The 15,277-nt window shown below is 41.8% G+C and overlaps 2 protein-coding genes across 2 annotated transcripts; one reads left to right on the plus strand and one right to left on the minus strand.

The window, feature by feature from the left end:
* Positions 1 to 498: 498 nt before the first annotated feature.
* On the minus strand, positions 499 to 6,992 carry RAD1 (RAD1 checkpoint DNA exonuclease). The gene is made up of 5 exons (XM_062612902.1): positions 6,780 to 6,992; positions 4,413 to 4,521; positions 1,949 to 2,207; positions 1,518 to 1,616; positions 499 to 1,098 (listed from the first exon to the last, which is right to left on the minus strand). Exons 1-5 carry the CDS (start codon positions 6,972 to 6,974, stop codon positions 918 to 920), a joined length of 843 nt encoding a protein of 280 aa, XP_062468886.1. The 5' UTR covers positions 6,975 to 6,992; the 3' UTR covers positions 499 to 917.
* Positions 6,993 to 7,020: 28 nt separating this feature from the next.
* Positions 7,021 to 11,685, plus strand: BRIX1 (biogenesis of ribosomes BRX1). The gene is made up of 10 exons (XM_062612903.1): positions 7,021 to 7,193; positions 7,942 to 8,053; positions 8,433 to 8,476; positions 9,048 to 9,118; positions 9,494 to 9,543; positions 9,644 to 9,717; positions 9,909 to 9,959; positions 10,259 to 10,360; positions 10,889 to 11,017; positions 11,294 to 11,685. Exons 1-10 carry the CDS (start codon positions 7,059 to 7,061, stop codon positions 11,561 to 11,563), a joined length of 1,038 nt encoding a protein of 345 aa, XP_062468887.1. The 5' UTR covers positions 7,021 to 7,058; the 3' UTR covers positions 11,564 to 11,685.
* Positions 11,686 to 15,277: the final 3,592 nt, after the last annotated feature.

The following is a 15,277-nucleotide window of genomic DNA, read 5'->3' on the forward strand; positions in this document are numbered from 1 at the left end:
AGCGATACAAATCCACCACTCCATAGGACACAGGCAGACATTCCTTTACTGCAGTTTAGGAGTCCCTCCTGTTGCTGAAAGTCTACTGAGAAGGTAAACTAATTTCACAAATGATTTCAAATATGAAACTTTTCTCTCTCCTTGTGATTCTTAACAGCGTTACTAGAGAGTAACAGTGGAGGAACTGGGACATGTACATACAGAAACATTTCAGCAGCAGCATTCTTGTGGATGTGTAATGAATTACTAGATACAAAACAACAGTACTGCCAGAACAGTTATGAGTAAGTAAATCCTGGCTTCTAACTTAGTTTACAAGTTCAACATCAGTACTGCATGCAAAAGGGTAAATTGGTATCAGATGAAATTACACAGAATTGAGTTATATTAAGAATTAATTAAGATGAGGAGTCTAGTGTCTTTACCAGCAAAACATGACAGCACTTGCCAGAAAGAAACCACTTGCTGCTGTTAAGAAATCAGTCTGAAAACATCATCCTCTTTCAGGATGGATTTGGTTTTATTTTTAGGTCACTGAAAGTTAACTGGCTAAAATACAGAAAGTATTCAGATTTTCCCCTGTGAAATTACTTAGAACAAGCCAAAGACAAGAGAGAAAAACCAAAACACAATAAAAAGTCTTGCAGAACACTGTAAAAAGCAGCAATGTATTACATAAACACCACTTCAACATCTGTGCTGGAATCAGTGGCTAGAGACAACCAGCTCTCTTATTTGCTTTTTCAAACTCAGTTTTTTGAGTCAAGGCTAAGAAATGTTTGTGAGGTAATAAAAAAGAACAGCTAAAAACCTTACATTATCAAGTCTATTAATTTTTACAGCTTTCACTCAGGTTTACAGAAAAATATACTATTTTATATATCCATAAATATAATACAGACACCAAAACTATACACCTACATCTCTTCAGTAATATTCTCATCAGGGCAACAATAGTATTCTACAAAACAGATCTGTCCATCTTCATTCCTAATCATATACTGCAGTGAAAGAAATCCTTGAGCATCTGTTCTAATGGACACCTTACAAGACAAAGCCAGTGCCTTCGTAGATGGTTTAAGCAAAGAAATCTTGTACCTGCAGAGAAAAAAAAAAAGAAGTCATATGAAGAAAATAAGCTATTCAGGAAGGAGCTGAAAAATTACTCAAAGTAAAAGCCATAGAAAAAAATAAAATAATAGAAATTAACCAGAATCATAAAAAAAACACAACAATTAGCAACATGCTAATTTGATCTTTTTCTGGTAATGACATGGGACAGACACTGCTATTCCTTAGCTTTTGATCACAAGCACAGGCTTTTATCAGATGGGAAGTATTTCCCTCCTTGCCTGTACTAGTGAATTAAATACAGTAACATAAAAAAAAAGTGTTTGCAAATTTTCCAGCAAGAAAAGTTTAAAACTGGGACACGTGCATTTAGAAAAGTACAAGAAACAAGAAAAGTTTAGAACACATGATATTCCACAGAGGGCACTGATCACAGACTTCCTAACCTGTTTGTCTGAGTCTGGTTACACTGGAATGCTTCTATCAAATCAGACTCCTTAGAGTAGTCCAGATGTGCACTGCCAGCATTTCCAAAAGTGGATAACCTGGAAGACAAAAGGCACCATCTCAAAATACCTGACCTCAGTTCTCTAAAAGCTCATCAGAATCAGTCCTCTTGAATATCTCTGTTTCACAGAACACTATTGGTTGTTTCGGTTTATTTAATTAAAAATGCTAAACTGTCTGCAACAGTGTCACATTTACCAGGTTGTCAATGTGTTCATTACTATGTTAGTTTGATTACATATTACTCATCACAATTCTTCTTAAAGCAGTATTCTAAAACAGCTCCTTCCCTCTCCACCCTGAAAACTTCCAGTCTTTACCAACAGAGGCCAAGTATGAATATTTGAGTTGAAAGCACAGTTTCCAGTACCTGAAGTAAGGTTTATCTGGAGACATGGTAATCTGCATAACTTCACTGGTCATATCCAGTTCAGCAAATGCTTTTCGTAACCCTTCTGACTGCAGGATAATTTTATTAACAACTTTTGTACTGCAGAAATCGAAGTCTAACAAGTCCTCGGGTTCTTGAGTGTTTATCTTGCACACTGTCACTACACCTCCTTCTTCCAAGAACAGCATCAAGGGATAACCGTAACCACGATAACACATCTTAAGGGCTGTTGATGTTCCTGAAAAAGAGAATGAAATTTACATTCTTCAGAGAGCTAGCTAGCACATCTGATCACTTTAGAAAGTTCACATTTTACTGCTATACAGGGCACAGATCAATTTGATTTAGCATGTTTGGTCCAGCTTCCAACAGACCAATGTAGCATGCTTAATGCAGCCTCCTAAGGACCACATGAAGTGCAAAATGAATTTATCTGTCTGTAGATGCCAGTTTGAATCCTACTTGTGTCATGTGCCAAACAGGTCACACTAGCTGTGACAATGAAGCTGGATATGCTACAAATACATAAGTGGCACTGGAAAATCCTCCATGGTCCTGAGGCTTTCTCTGGCTCATATCATCTTTCTTTACTGCTCTTACTTGCACAACCCAAACTGAAGTTTAACACAATTTAGCCTGCATTACATTTTGCTGGGTAATCATAATCTGAACATTTGCTTTCCTAAAATCAGGATGCTGTTTAGTATAGTTGACTTAGGTCTTTAGGTCAGAGTCACAACAGAAACAGCAGAGGAATGCAGAGTTCAACACACAGCTGCAATGTTAGAACTACTCAAAAAACCTGTCATGGTATCACTCTACTGCACACGAGTACACAGTGCTTATTTACCGTCATGCTAATATGTAGTTATTTTGTTTGTGAAAATAATTTTTTAAAACCACCAAGAAGAAAAAAAAAGTAATTTATAGGAAATAAAATTCACCAAGACCTGGATTTGGGTTTTTTTGCTCTCTTTAAACAGATCAGTTCACGTAATTCAACATTTGTACACATGGGAAGGCAGCTTCCCATGCACCTCTGTCACTGAAAAGACTACAAACAAGATCAATAGTGGAGTCTTCCTGATTGTTGTGATTCACACACTTGATAAAGAAAATCTGAAGTGTGTGTACAGCACCTGAAACACTACCCAATCCAGCTGCAGATTTGTGAGACTGTAGGTGAGTACAATTCCTCAGTACCTTATCTGCAAACTGGAGATAACATTCACAAAACAGATGCAGCTGCAGCCTGAAGAAGGGAAGGAACGGAAGGTGCAACGTAACAGCTATTCCACTGGGAGCAACAGCACCGATAGTGCTGCCTGGAATCCATGCAGACTTCAAGCCCAGAACATGTCCTAATTCCTTGTTAATATGCTTGTTAGTATTTCTGAGGTAGCTGGATGTTCCAGGGCTGCATAAACCACAGAAATACTGGAGAAGAGATCACATTTATTATCAAGCTGATACAATTTTTTTTGTTACCAAGACAAACTCCAAGCTATGTGTATACTGTCTTCCAGTGTGCTGATTTCTACTGCAGCTCACAGTATTTAGTCAGCCTGAGTCCCCTGTGAGGCTAATGTGGATCCCCTGTGGCCTTAAGATGTACTGACAGTTTTCCTGCTTTTTCATCTGACAGTGACAGCTCTGGTAAGAGGCTGAACCCTTGCCCAAGCAGTAGTTTTAGCCTGAGGCTGAGGGTACGTGCAGCCTGCCCTGCTGACCACTTAAAAGCATGTGAAAGTGTGTAGCACGCTCCTTTACTAAAGGAAAAGTGGTGCTCTCTACATCCATACTAACTACCCTGGATGGGCTGCAGAGGAACTATTCTGCCAGCTGTGCCCACATTTTTCCCTTAAGTGAAGGGCACATGGACATGTTTGCATGTATGTTATGCGGATGATCTGCCCCAGACTTAAAACAGATCAACAGGAAAGGCAGTTGCAGCATGGGTGAGTCCTAGGGCACAGTACTGGCCTCAGAGTAACAACTCCAGCCTAAACATCACCCAACTTGCCAGAGATGCCTGAACAAATTACTTGACATGTTTCCTTATCGAGAGAAACTATTTGGACCTTCAGTCCCAAACAGAGCTAGGATACAAACTGCAGCTGTGCACTGGACGTCATGCCACAAAAGGGTTCTCTCCCAAAACAAGCAGTTCTTTTGTGCCTTACACAGATCCAGAAAACATTATCTTCACAAGAAGAATACCCTATTTCTCAGCTACCCCAACAGCATCACAGAGACACATCACAGTGCACGCTTGTTTTAGCTTAAAGATCCTGCTTAACAGCAATAGCTGCCATACTCAGAAGGACTGAAGCTGAGGTCAGACTTTTTGTCAAGGCTCGAAGTCTCTCTATGCCTACGTACAGGTTTCGCTACATGATTACATGTGATGCACACACACTGTCAAGGTAAATATGAGCCATACCTGGCAAAGAACTGGTATCAAAAATAGTCAGGCAGTCAAGAAGAACAGACAAATTGATCCGGAATGTCACTGTTTGCTCCTGGACAGCAAATTCCTGAAAAATTTCTGCCTGTAAGAGATGAAAAGAGGGAATTTTCTGTAATTATTTTACCATTTACGCATATTTCCTTCAATTCAGTGCTTTCACTTTCAGAAATCAGTGCAATACAAAGTATTTCCTACAAAGTAACACAACCATCAATTGAAGAAAAATAGGTCTTCCACCTCAAAACTAGTAAAATCAGGACACAGCCGAAACAAAGTAGCTTGGCATAAGCATGAAAACCTAAACACTTCCCTTTCAAAGTTCACAAACAAACTACAAATGTTAAAGCCTAAAGCTGCCTCGTTCTGGAGCTGAAACATTCAGGCAAATATATCATATGTAACACTTGTGTGACTTTTCTTCACCCCGAGCATGAACAAATATTCAATAAAAATAAGGAAGAAAGGAACAGAATAGCAAGTTCACAACATTGAAACATGTGCTGGAACGTGCCTTGGACTAGCCTGATAGGGGTAAACTACTCTAGGCTACCCCATTTGCTACTGGGCACTAGCTGCTTTGTGGTAAGTGAAAGAACACAGTATCTCGGAAGCAAAGCAGGGTGACGTGAGCTACTTTTGAACAAGCTGTTACATGATTTTACTGACAGCCAAGACAGCAAACCCCATCCTGGGGTGCATCTGGCACAGCATCACCAGCCGGTCAGCAGGGGTGATTCTCCCACTGTATTCAGAGTTGGTGCAGCCTCACCTGGAGCACTGTGGGCAGCGCTGGGACCCACCATTAAAAAGGAGGTGAAGGTCTTGAACGTGTCCACAGGAGGCAACAGAGCTGGTGACAGAACTGGAAGGAAATGTCCTGTGAGGAGTGGCTGAGGGCTCTGGGCTTGCCTAGCTTGGAGAGGAGGAGGCTGAGGGGTGACCTCCTTGATCTCCTACAGCTTCCTGAGGAGGGGAAGAGGCAGGTGCTGAGCTGTGCTCCCTGGTACCCAGTGACAGGACACATGGGTATGGTTCAAAGCTGCACCAGGAGAGGTTCAGACTGGACATCAGGAAGCATTTTCTTTACCAAGAGGGAGGTCAAACACTGGAACAGGTTTCCTGGAGAGGTGGTCGATGCCCCAAGCCTGTCAGTATTTAAGAGACATTTGGACAATGCCCTTAACAACAGGCTTTAATGTTTGGTCAGCCCAGAAGTGATCAGTGCTAGTGACCAAACCACTGTTTGGTCAGGCCAGAAGTGATCAGCAGTCAGATAATTGTTGTAGGTCCCTTCCAACAGAAACTATTCTATTCTATACTTAACACCTCAACACTCCCAAAGGAACCTCCAGTCACTGTTCCTCTGCTCCTGCCCACATGCGCCCATTACTTAGCTTCCAGTAGCACATGCTGGCCAGTTCATGAACCAGCTTCAGCCACTCAAACAGCAGAAAGCTAACCAAACAAATACAGCACTAGCGTAAAGAAGGACTGCATAGCAAAGAGCAGGAGAAAGCAAGGGGAGATGCAGGAACAGGGAGACTCAGGCTTCTCCCTTTCCACACACACCTCAGACTGCAGTTTCAGAGACAGCAAAGACACTGATGCTGAAGGACAGAAGAATGGTAAAGCTAGGTTTGAGTTACTGCAACAAAATATTCCTCATCCTTTCCACTTACATCCCCAGTATCACACATACTTTCAAAAACAGGACCCAGTGCCAACGCCTGTTCTTGAAGCATTTACAAGTCAGATATGCCTTAAATAATAACAAATACAATCACCTGAAAGTAAACCATTGTTAGAAGAATTACAAATAAAAGTGCACCTTAAAAAAAGAAAATTAAAAGTAAAGCCAGCAGTCATAGCTACAGAAGAGGTAGCAGAAGAGCAAGCAAAGCTGCTTTTGATCTTATATTAGATGCCCTATTAAATACAAGTCACTTAGGTTGCTATTTAAAGTTGCCTGCATGGACACGGAGAGGTGAGATCCTCCATCTATGGTAACTTCCCGAGCGCCTTTCCTGGACTAAGCACAGGCAGAACCAGAGAGTAGAAGGCTCAGATTCTGTGATGGAGCCCTGCGGCTGGAAGCTCTCAGCTCAGCCCAGCCGACGCGCTGTAGATGGGTGTCTGAATTTGTGCCCTCTTTCGAAGCGGACAGAACTCACTTCGCCTCCACGGCCCGGACACCTCAGGAATGACCACAGCTCTTCCCTCACGGCTCCCGCTGTCGTGCCCCCCGTCAGCGGAGCTCCCCCGCTCCTCCTCTACCCTGAAACAGGGATGGGGGTTCCCTGCGGCTTCCGCAGCCGCTCCGCAACGTCCGCAGCATCCCACCTGGATGAAGGCGTTGGCCTGGATGCACTTGGCGTCCTCCACCGTCACCCTCAGCCCATGGCTCGTGGCGAAGCAGGTGGCGTGGTCCTGGAAGTGGACGGCCCTGAGGAGGCTGGAGAGGTGCCGGGCGTTGTCCAGGCTGGCGGACAACACGTACAGCTCCGCGCCGCCGGCCTCCTGCGTAGTCACCGGCATGCCGCCCCCTTCACCGCACCGGAACCGGAAAGGCTGCTGGAGCGCGGGCGGAAGTGAAGCGCGGCACTGCGTGGTGTGCCCGAAATGGCGGCGGCCAAGAGGAAGCGTGCGGGCCCTGCGGAGCGGCCGGCGAAGCGGGCCAAGGCGGCGCCGAGCGCGGCCGAGCCGGGAGACTCGGCGGCACCGGAGGAGTACAGGATCCCGCCGCCGGTGTCACAGGTACCCGCGGCGGGGGGTGCCGGGGGCCCACTGCTCGGCCGGGTTGGAGGGTCTGATGCGTGGCTTCTTTGTGGCGTTAAAGTACGAGAAGAGTGTTGTTCTGGTGGATGGTTTGTCCCTGCCTGTGGCAGGGGGTTGGGACTAGATGATCTTTAAGGTCCTTTCCAACACGAGCCATTCTGCGATGCTATGATTCACTCGAAAGCGAATTTTAAGTACACAGAGGTATTTTGAACACTCGGATAATCCTGTTATATCCAAAAAGTAGATGGGAGGTTTGCCTTTCTCATTTAGGAACCGCCCTAAGGGGGTGTTAGTAATTTCTTTGCAGTTTGTTTAAAATTAACCCAAAAAGTAGCACACGGAAGTCTGAGATTTCATCACATGCTCATATGTAGAACACCTGAATTGTGCTCTGAGGCTGCAGCTCGGCTCCCGTAGCGGGGGGGGGGGTGACTTTCGTGTGTAAGCAGTGCATGTGGAGTACTTGCATGTTTTGTATGAATCAGAAGCTTTCTATGCGAACATACTGTAGCAGGATAGATGACATCTTAATGTAAAAACGTAGGCCCCTGTGTTCTGTTCTGCTGCAAGAGTGATTCTGTTCAGATTGAGCAGATAATATTAATAGCAAATGTTTTTGCTGTGTTTTTTTGTAATTAGAGTTCAAACCTTTAGTGTTGCTGTGTTGTAGTTTTAAGGCTGGAAACTTCCTGCTTAAGTTTCGTTCTTTTTTTTTTTTTCCTAGGGTAAATGGAAGAACAAGGAACGAGTGCTTATTTTTTCTTCTCGTGGTATTAATTTCAGAACAAGGCACCTAATGCAAGACCTGAGGACATTGATGCCTCATTCTAAAGCAGGTGAGGCATCCTTCCTAACTTACATTTTCAGGTTAGTTTTAAACCAAGAACTCTTAACAACCTGTTCTTTTTAAAACTGTGGTACATAACTGGTTTGACGAACTTATACTTGAAACAATAAACCTCTTTTGCACCAACACAGCAGCTGTCGTTATATCTTAATATTTCCTGAGAAATGACTCCTGTGACCTCAATCCTGTAAGTGCATAAATACTTTTGATGCAATGTTTATTTCTGGTATAACATGTCTGAGACAACTTGATAGTTAATCTTTCATTTATAGCAGTAATTTTTTTGCAATAGGAAGAAGGAACTGCTAAAAAAATTGCTTGTGTTAAATTGCTTTTGTTGCCTTCTTAATGTTTTTCTTGTCTTCCAGATACTAAAATGGACCGTAAAGACCAGTTATTTGTAATTAACGAGGTAATCCAGGATTTAACCAATGCTGCTTTTTTTTTTTCCTCTGGAAATCCAATGTGCAAGAAAAAAGGGCAACCAATTTCATGAATTAAAATTACAGATACTCAAAAAGTGCTCATGTTAAAACAGGAAGTGACTTTTGATTAGTGAAACCTCAAACATATACATTTGTCATGAAGAAGTAAAGCAGAATGTGTTTTTCAGTATACATGAAAGATATATTACAGTTTATACTTGGGGAAAGCAGGGAACAAATATCCAGCCAGGCCAAACAATGTAGGATGACCGTAGTTCTGAAACTAGAACCTAACTTCACAGCTCCTGCTCTAATGTGTATATCCTGGAGATCTTACCGGGTTGCTTATAGCTTTAATGAAGTTATTACTCCTGGTAATAAATATGTGTGATTTTTCAACGAGTGCTTCGGTTTAAAAATGGGGATCAGTATTAAGATGAGACCTTTGCTTTTAAACTTACGTTTTGGAGGGGGGGAAGATATTGGAGATTAATGTGGAAAGTTTTTTAAAACGTCTTTAGAAGTTTGTAAGCAGCTAATTTGGTGTATCTCATATAGGTGTGTGAAATGAAAAACTGCAATAAATGCATTTTTTTTGAAGCCAAAAAGAAACAGGATCTCTATATGTGGTAAGGAAATCTTATGTTTTCTTACATTTCCATGTATAGCTGGGGATGCTCCCTTGTACCTGAAGTTTTTTACTGCAATAGTGAAGATGTGCGAAGTAGTGTTAGCTGAATCCGTACTAATCTCGCACTTCTGTGAGTAGTGCAAGTTTACAATGCATGACCAGCTTTTACAGACGTCATAGAAGCACTTTACAAAGATGTTAACAAAGCAAGTATTTGTAAGTATGTTAAAGGAACTCAGTAATGCTGCAAAAGCAACTGAAACTACTTCAGTACAGCAATGACTGGTTGGAGTGCACTGTAGAAATCTGGTGTACCTTCTGGTTGCTGTTAATGTTTTTCTTTTCTGTCTTCCCCACCACCTGCCATCTACAGGCTTTCAAATACACCACAGGGACCATCAGCTAAATTCTTAGTGCAAAATGGTAAGTTGGCTGACATTATTGCATTTGGACTTTTACTTTCTTTTTTTGTACAGTTTTATGTAAGTATTAAAATGATCTTTTTTTAAAAAATTCACTGTAGTTCACACTCTGGCTGAATTGAAGATGACAGGAAACTGCCTCAGGGGCTCACGGCCCCTTTTGTCTTTTGATCCAGTAAGTATAGGTTTTATTTCATTGAGTGCTTCAATGAGTATTTCATTTTGGGGTTTGTCCTGGGTTTAGCAGTAGCTGCACCAGCTACCAAGAAGGAGAAAAATTGACTGCTACTGCTAAACCCAGGACAGGGTTTTTTGCATGGCTGTTGCATTTAGCTTTGTATGTAAAATTACTTTTTTTCTTTGTAGATATTTGACAAAGAGCCACATTATGCCCTGCTAAAAGAATTGTTTATTCAGGTCAGTCTGTAGTTCTGCTGTCCAGTGTTCCTTCCTCATTGGAAATGTTTTTTGGCAAAGTATTTTAAAATATCAAGTGTTTTTTTTTAAATAGTAGTTTTATACTTACAAACTTGCAGAAAATCTGCAAAGCATTAGGGTCATGTGCTTAAAATCATGGGGACACTTTTTCATGACTTTAGAGTTCTGAAATGTAACCTGGGATCAGGATCTTGGAAAACCAAAATTAATTAAACATGATCCGTTTATGTTGGGTGTCTTTAAATACAGATAATAAGAAATACTGCATTTCATTACAGATATTTAGTACACCACAGTATCACCCCAAAAGTCAGCCTTTTGTAGATCATGTTTTCACCTTCACTGTCACAGATGAGAGGATCTGGTTTCGGAATTACCAGGTAAGTGGTCTCTTCTAGCTCCTCAAGAGGAGCTCAATGGAGTAGTTTCATATCAAACCCACTAATTACAGTAAAATGAGAAGTATCCTTATTGTCAGGATATGCCAGCAAATAGTGCTTGCAGCAGGTAATCTTGGTGTCCTAAAATGACTTCTGTAGTTCTGGAGAGAACTGTTATAAGTTCTGTGTACTTCAGCTTCCGTTCTGTTAGCTGTGATTCTGTGATACTTGTCTCAGTCATGGCGAGTACTAGCTGAAGCCTAAGCTTTGCTTACCTTTTAACTTCACTTGCTGCTTTGACACAAAGTGTGCTGGAGCTTAGTTTTTAAAGGGAGGCTTCACTGCTACTCTCTAAAGGCTTGCTTGAAGCTGAAGAACTGCTTTATATATAAAATTGTGTCTAGCTTATCATGTTCAGTGGCATTGTATCTTGGATTTAAATTCAGTTGTGTATCACCATATGCAAGGTGCTTACAGGGGTCATTACTTTGATTAGATATATAAATGAAGAAAGTATTCTTATTGCAGATAATAGAAGAAGATGCATCTCTAGTAGAAATTGGGCCTCGTTTTGTCCTGAATCTCATAAAAATCTTCCAAGGTAGCTTTGGAGGACCAACTCTGTATGAAAATCCCCATTACCAGTCCCCAAATATGGTAAGCAGCTTTATTTTTGTCTTCTCTTTCATTTAGAAATTAACTTGAAAGCCAGTCTGTAGTCTGCAGGAGAATCATGTATACCTCTCCCTGGAATCTGTTGTAGAACAAAAGTGCCTTAACTGATCCTAATTTGAGAACACGGTCAATGAAAGATGGCATTACATTGAGGATTATGACAGTTAAGCAGAGAAATTACCACCTGTTTCTTCAATACCTGATTTCTTCCATTTACTTACTTGAAACCTGATGAAATTCAAATTCTTATTTTCGTAGCATCGACGGCTGGTAAGATTATCAGTGGCGGCTAAGTTTAGAGAGAAACAGCACGTGAAGGAAGTACAAAAGATTAAGAAGCAAGAGAGTAAGGTGCTTATTAAAGAAGATCCCACTGAAGTGGTCTTTGAAATTCCAGCTGAAGAAAAGCCAGTGGAAATACAGCTTGTGAAACCAGAGTCAAAGCCAATTGTTAAAGATAAAAAGAAGCTACGCAAAATTCAGAGGAAGAAGCAGAAAAAGCTTTTCAGAACTGAGGCATCAGCTTAAATGTTAAAAATGTTGAAACCCATTATATTGACATAATATTGTAAATACTTGTTGTTTACTTGTTTTTACAGGCAAAACCAACAACTTCAGTTTTAAGTAAACAGAGTATCATTTTATTAGGATGTTTGCACTCGTTTACTGTCTTCATTTCTTTGAGGGGTTTATGGGTTTTGAAAAGCAAGCCAGGGAACAGGGAAAGAGAATGAGACACTCCAAATATTTCTGTGTTTGAGAACTGGCCTCTTATACTTGAAGACCTATGGGAAACTGCTCACTGAAACATGTACGAAGAATACAAATAACTGGGTAGTCACTGGTGTTCATCATGAATGAATTCAAAGGCCAGCTTTCCTAGTCTGACAGCAGTAGAAAACTTAGAAATTTGAACTACTGGAATTTTGTCTTGGGGAATAGTGTTAATATTTTTAATCTTCATAATTCCTAGGGAGTGCAGACGTTTGTGACCTTGCCATTACTTACTTATAGTAAAAAATCTGCTGCTTTTGCCTGTGGTAGCTCCTATACCTAATCAGATTCTGAGGACTTGAAATGTAGCTAAAGGGGAGAAGCAGGCTAACAGAATTCTAGCCCTTGATACCAAATTCATTGCAAGAGGTACATGCTACCCATGATTTGGTATCAAAACTATACACCTTCAGTAGCCTGAAACAGAATTGCCCATGATTCTGTTACAACAACAGTGCTTTAAAAGCACAGAATTCCATACTTTTAGACATGCAACAAACTTTTTTACAAAAATGCTGTCCTCTTGGTTCAGTTGTATGCTGTTTAGGTTGTGTGAGTCTATACAGATTTTTTTCCATATAAAATCAAGTAAGCTTCCACTATTATTTGAAAGTGATTACAACCAAAAGCTTTGATTTTTCTCATGGATAATGTCTGTACTCTAAATGCAGCACACTCATGAGCAGCAGAAAATACAGGGTTTGGTTCACTGTAGTTCATTGCCTGCTGTCTGACAGTTTACTTGCTTCAGAGCTGCAACATGAAGTCAGCTTTAATTTGGGGCTGTATTCCCTTAAATCTTTCAGGAAATTACTGTCTGGAAGTCTTCCCCTTTGCCAGATGCAGTTAAACGAGTTACTATTATTCTCTTAAACTGGGGAAAGGAGTGTAAAACTACTCTTGCAGAAAGTCTAATGGCATCAGCCTCCAACCAGACAAAACCATAATTGGGTGAGAATTTCTCTATAATGGTCTTCAGATGTCTGATTCCAAGAATCTTTTCTTGTCTGATGTTAGCAAAGGTTACTTCGCTATTTCCTGGGGCTATTTCTTCATTACCTGTCTTTATCCTGCTTTCCAGTTTCAGACCTCATGTCCTGTTTTTTCCAGTGGCTGATGCTGTCTCCCTGTCTGCTCCCCCAGCTTCCCAGTGTTCCAGAGTCTTGTTTGTGCCCTGTTTCTATTTGATTCCTCTGCTGGATTCAGCCACTGCTGGTTTGGTGATGAACAGACACAACTGGCAGAAGAGGAAGCTGACCTGTTAAGTGCTAAATTAAATGTTATCCCACCTGGCAGGACAAGGGAAATTCGGTGTCACCTCCGTAACAAGGTGGTCTGTGTGCCATCTGATGGGAAAGAATGGTGAGTACAAGCATCTGCTCAGTTCACATAGTCTAACACAAGAGTCACAGAATATCGAGCTGGAAGGACCTCATGAGTATCATCAGGTCCAACTCCTGCTCCTTGCAGAGCTACCTAACACTAAACCACATTCAAAGATTGTCATCCAGACTCTCCTTGAACTCCACAGGTTTGGTGCTGTGACTATATACCTGAGGAGCCTGTTCCAGGAACTGATCTCCCTCTCAACTATGAACCTTTTCCTAACGTGCAACCTGAACTTCCCCAATAGTATCATGTTTTTAGCCTAGATGGCAGCCAAGCACCACACAGCTGCTTGCTCGCTCCCCTGACTGGGATAAAGACAGTTTTAGTAGGCAAAGCAAAAGGGGCACATGCAAAAAAAACAAAACAAGGACTTAATTCACCACTTCACATAGGCAGGCAGGTGTTCAGCCATCCCCAGGACAGGCAGGCTCTGTCATGTGTAACCATTACTTGGGAAGACAAACACCATAAATCTAAACATCCCCACTTCCTTCTTCTTTCCCCAGCTCTATATGCTGAGCATGACACCACATGGTATGGAATATCCCTTGGGTCAGCTGGGCTCAGCTCCTTCTGCACCCCCAGCCTCCTCACTGGTGTAAGGAGCAGAAAAGACCTGGACTCTATGTAAGTGCTGTTCAGCAGTAACAGAGCCACCTCTGTATTTCCAGCAGAAATCCAAAACATAGCCCTGTAAAAGCTGCTATGAAGAAATTAACTCTTACCCCAGCCAAAACCAGCTCATGTAGCTTCTTCATTCCATTTCCTTGTGTTGTGTCACTGGCCATAAGAGAGAAGAGATCAGATTCTCCCGCTCTGATGCTCCCCTTGAGGAAGGTGTAGGCTGTGATGAGGGCATCCTCAGTCTTCTCTAAGGTGAGCGAGTCAAATGACCTCAGCTACTTCTCCTGTCAAGGCCTCCTTGAGGCCTTTGACTATCTTTGTCATGTTCTTCTGAACATACTCTTAACGGTCTGATGTCCTTGCAGCCCAAAGCTGCACCCACTACTTGAAGTGGGGCTGCACCAGTGCAATGTGGAGCAGGACAGTCACCTCCCTGACCAGCTAGCTGTGCTATGCTTGATTAACCTCAGGGTGCAGTTGAACCTTTTGGCTGCCAGGACACACTGCTGACTCGTATTCAACTTGCTGTCAACCCAAACATTCAGATCTCATTGTCTAATCCAAAACTCAGTTCATGCAGTGCCAACTGACACACATGTAATCTGGAGAATCACAGAACCCCAGGTTGGAAAGGACCTTAAGTATCATCTAACGATTCTATGATTCTATGATCTGGTCCAACCTTTCTAGGCAAGCATGACCTAGGCAAGATGTCCCAGTGCCCTGTCCAGCTGAATCTTAGTGTTGATTTGGAGAAAACTCCAGGAACAAACTTGCCAACAAAGTTTAAGTTGACAAGCAGGTATTCTTTATTGTGGCACCGGGAGACACGGGGGATAGCTCCTCCTAATGTGTGTCCCCATATTGCTACACAGGCTATCCGTATATAGTCACTGGGCATACATACATATTCATGAGGCTACACATGAATTACATAATTTTCCAGAAAGTTTCCTGCATGCATACAAAAATGTGGTGGTGGTTTCTGAGGGTCGTTTACTTCTTCTAACAATCTCCATCACTTCTGGCAGCTTTCGAAGCATGTGCAGTGGATGTTTATACCAGCTTCATTGGTTCGTTAATGCCACAGACATAACAATCATCCTGTCTTTCTACTTATCAGTTAATGTAGCTGCAGCCCATCCTGGACACCTGCTGTTCCCAGATACTCTTTATCCTTACATCCTGTTCTTCTAGCCTGTTTTTTTTACACTCATTTTGTACTAAGGTCGTAAGGGCCTAAAACTATGTTAACTACAATGGTTTATCTTACACAAGAATTCTCAGTACGTTCTCTAGCTGTACTCTTTTTTTTCTGTGAATCGTGCAACTCAGTAATTTTCCATTGCTACTGTTACAAAGCCATCAAACTTAACATTACTTAAAACTGATTCTAAAGGTTTATATATTTCGTTTTGTGATTTTGTGCCCCCCCCCCCCTTCCCACTTTTCTCA

This window comes from Pezoporus occidentalis, unplaced genomic scaffold (assembly GCF_034315485.1).
Source record: "Pezoporus occidentalis ecotype Australia unplaced genomic scaffold, CSIRO_AGI_Poc_V1 ctg162, whole genome shotgun sequence".
In the NCBI taxonomy this organism is placed as follows: Eukaryota; Metazoa; Chordata; class Aves; order Psittaciformes; family Psittacidae; genus Pezoporus; species Pezoporus occidentalis.

Bases quoted from the DNA above. Each gene is read 5' to 3' on its own strand.
- RAD1 (XM_062612902.1), bottom strand. From the start codon at position 6,974: ATGCCGGTGACTACGCAGGAGGCCGGCGGCGCGGAGCTGTACGTGTTG. The intron at 4,522-6,779 runs GTGGGATGCTGC...CATCTCTTACAG, and splicing joins AGGCCAACGCCTTCATCCAG to GCAGAAATTTTTCAGGAATT. The intron at 1,617-1,948 runs GTACTGGAAACT...TTTGTCTTCCAG, and splicing joins CCAGATAAACCTTACTTCAG to GTTATCCACTTTTGGAAATG.
- BRIX1 (XM_062612903.1), top strand. From the start codon at position 7,059: ATGGCGGCGGCCAAGAGGAAGCGTGCGGGCCCTGCGGAGCGGCCGGCG. The intron at 8,054-8,432 runs GTGAGGCATCCT...CTTGTCTTCCAG, and splicing joins GATGCCTCATTCTAAAGCAG to ATACTAAAATGGACCGTAAA. The intron at 9,119-9,493 runs GTAAGGAAATCT...TGCCATCTACAG, and splicing joins AAACAGGATCTCTATATGTG to GCTTTCAAATACACCACAGG.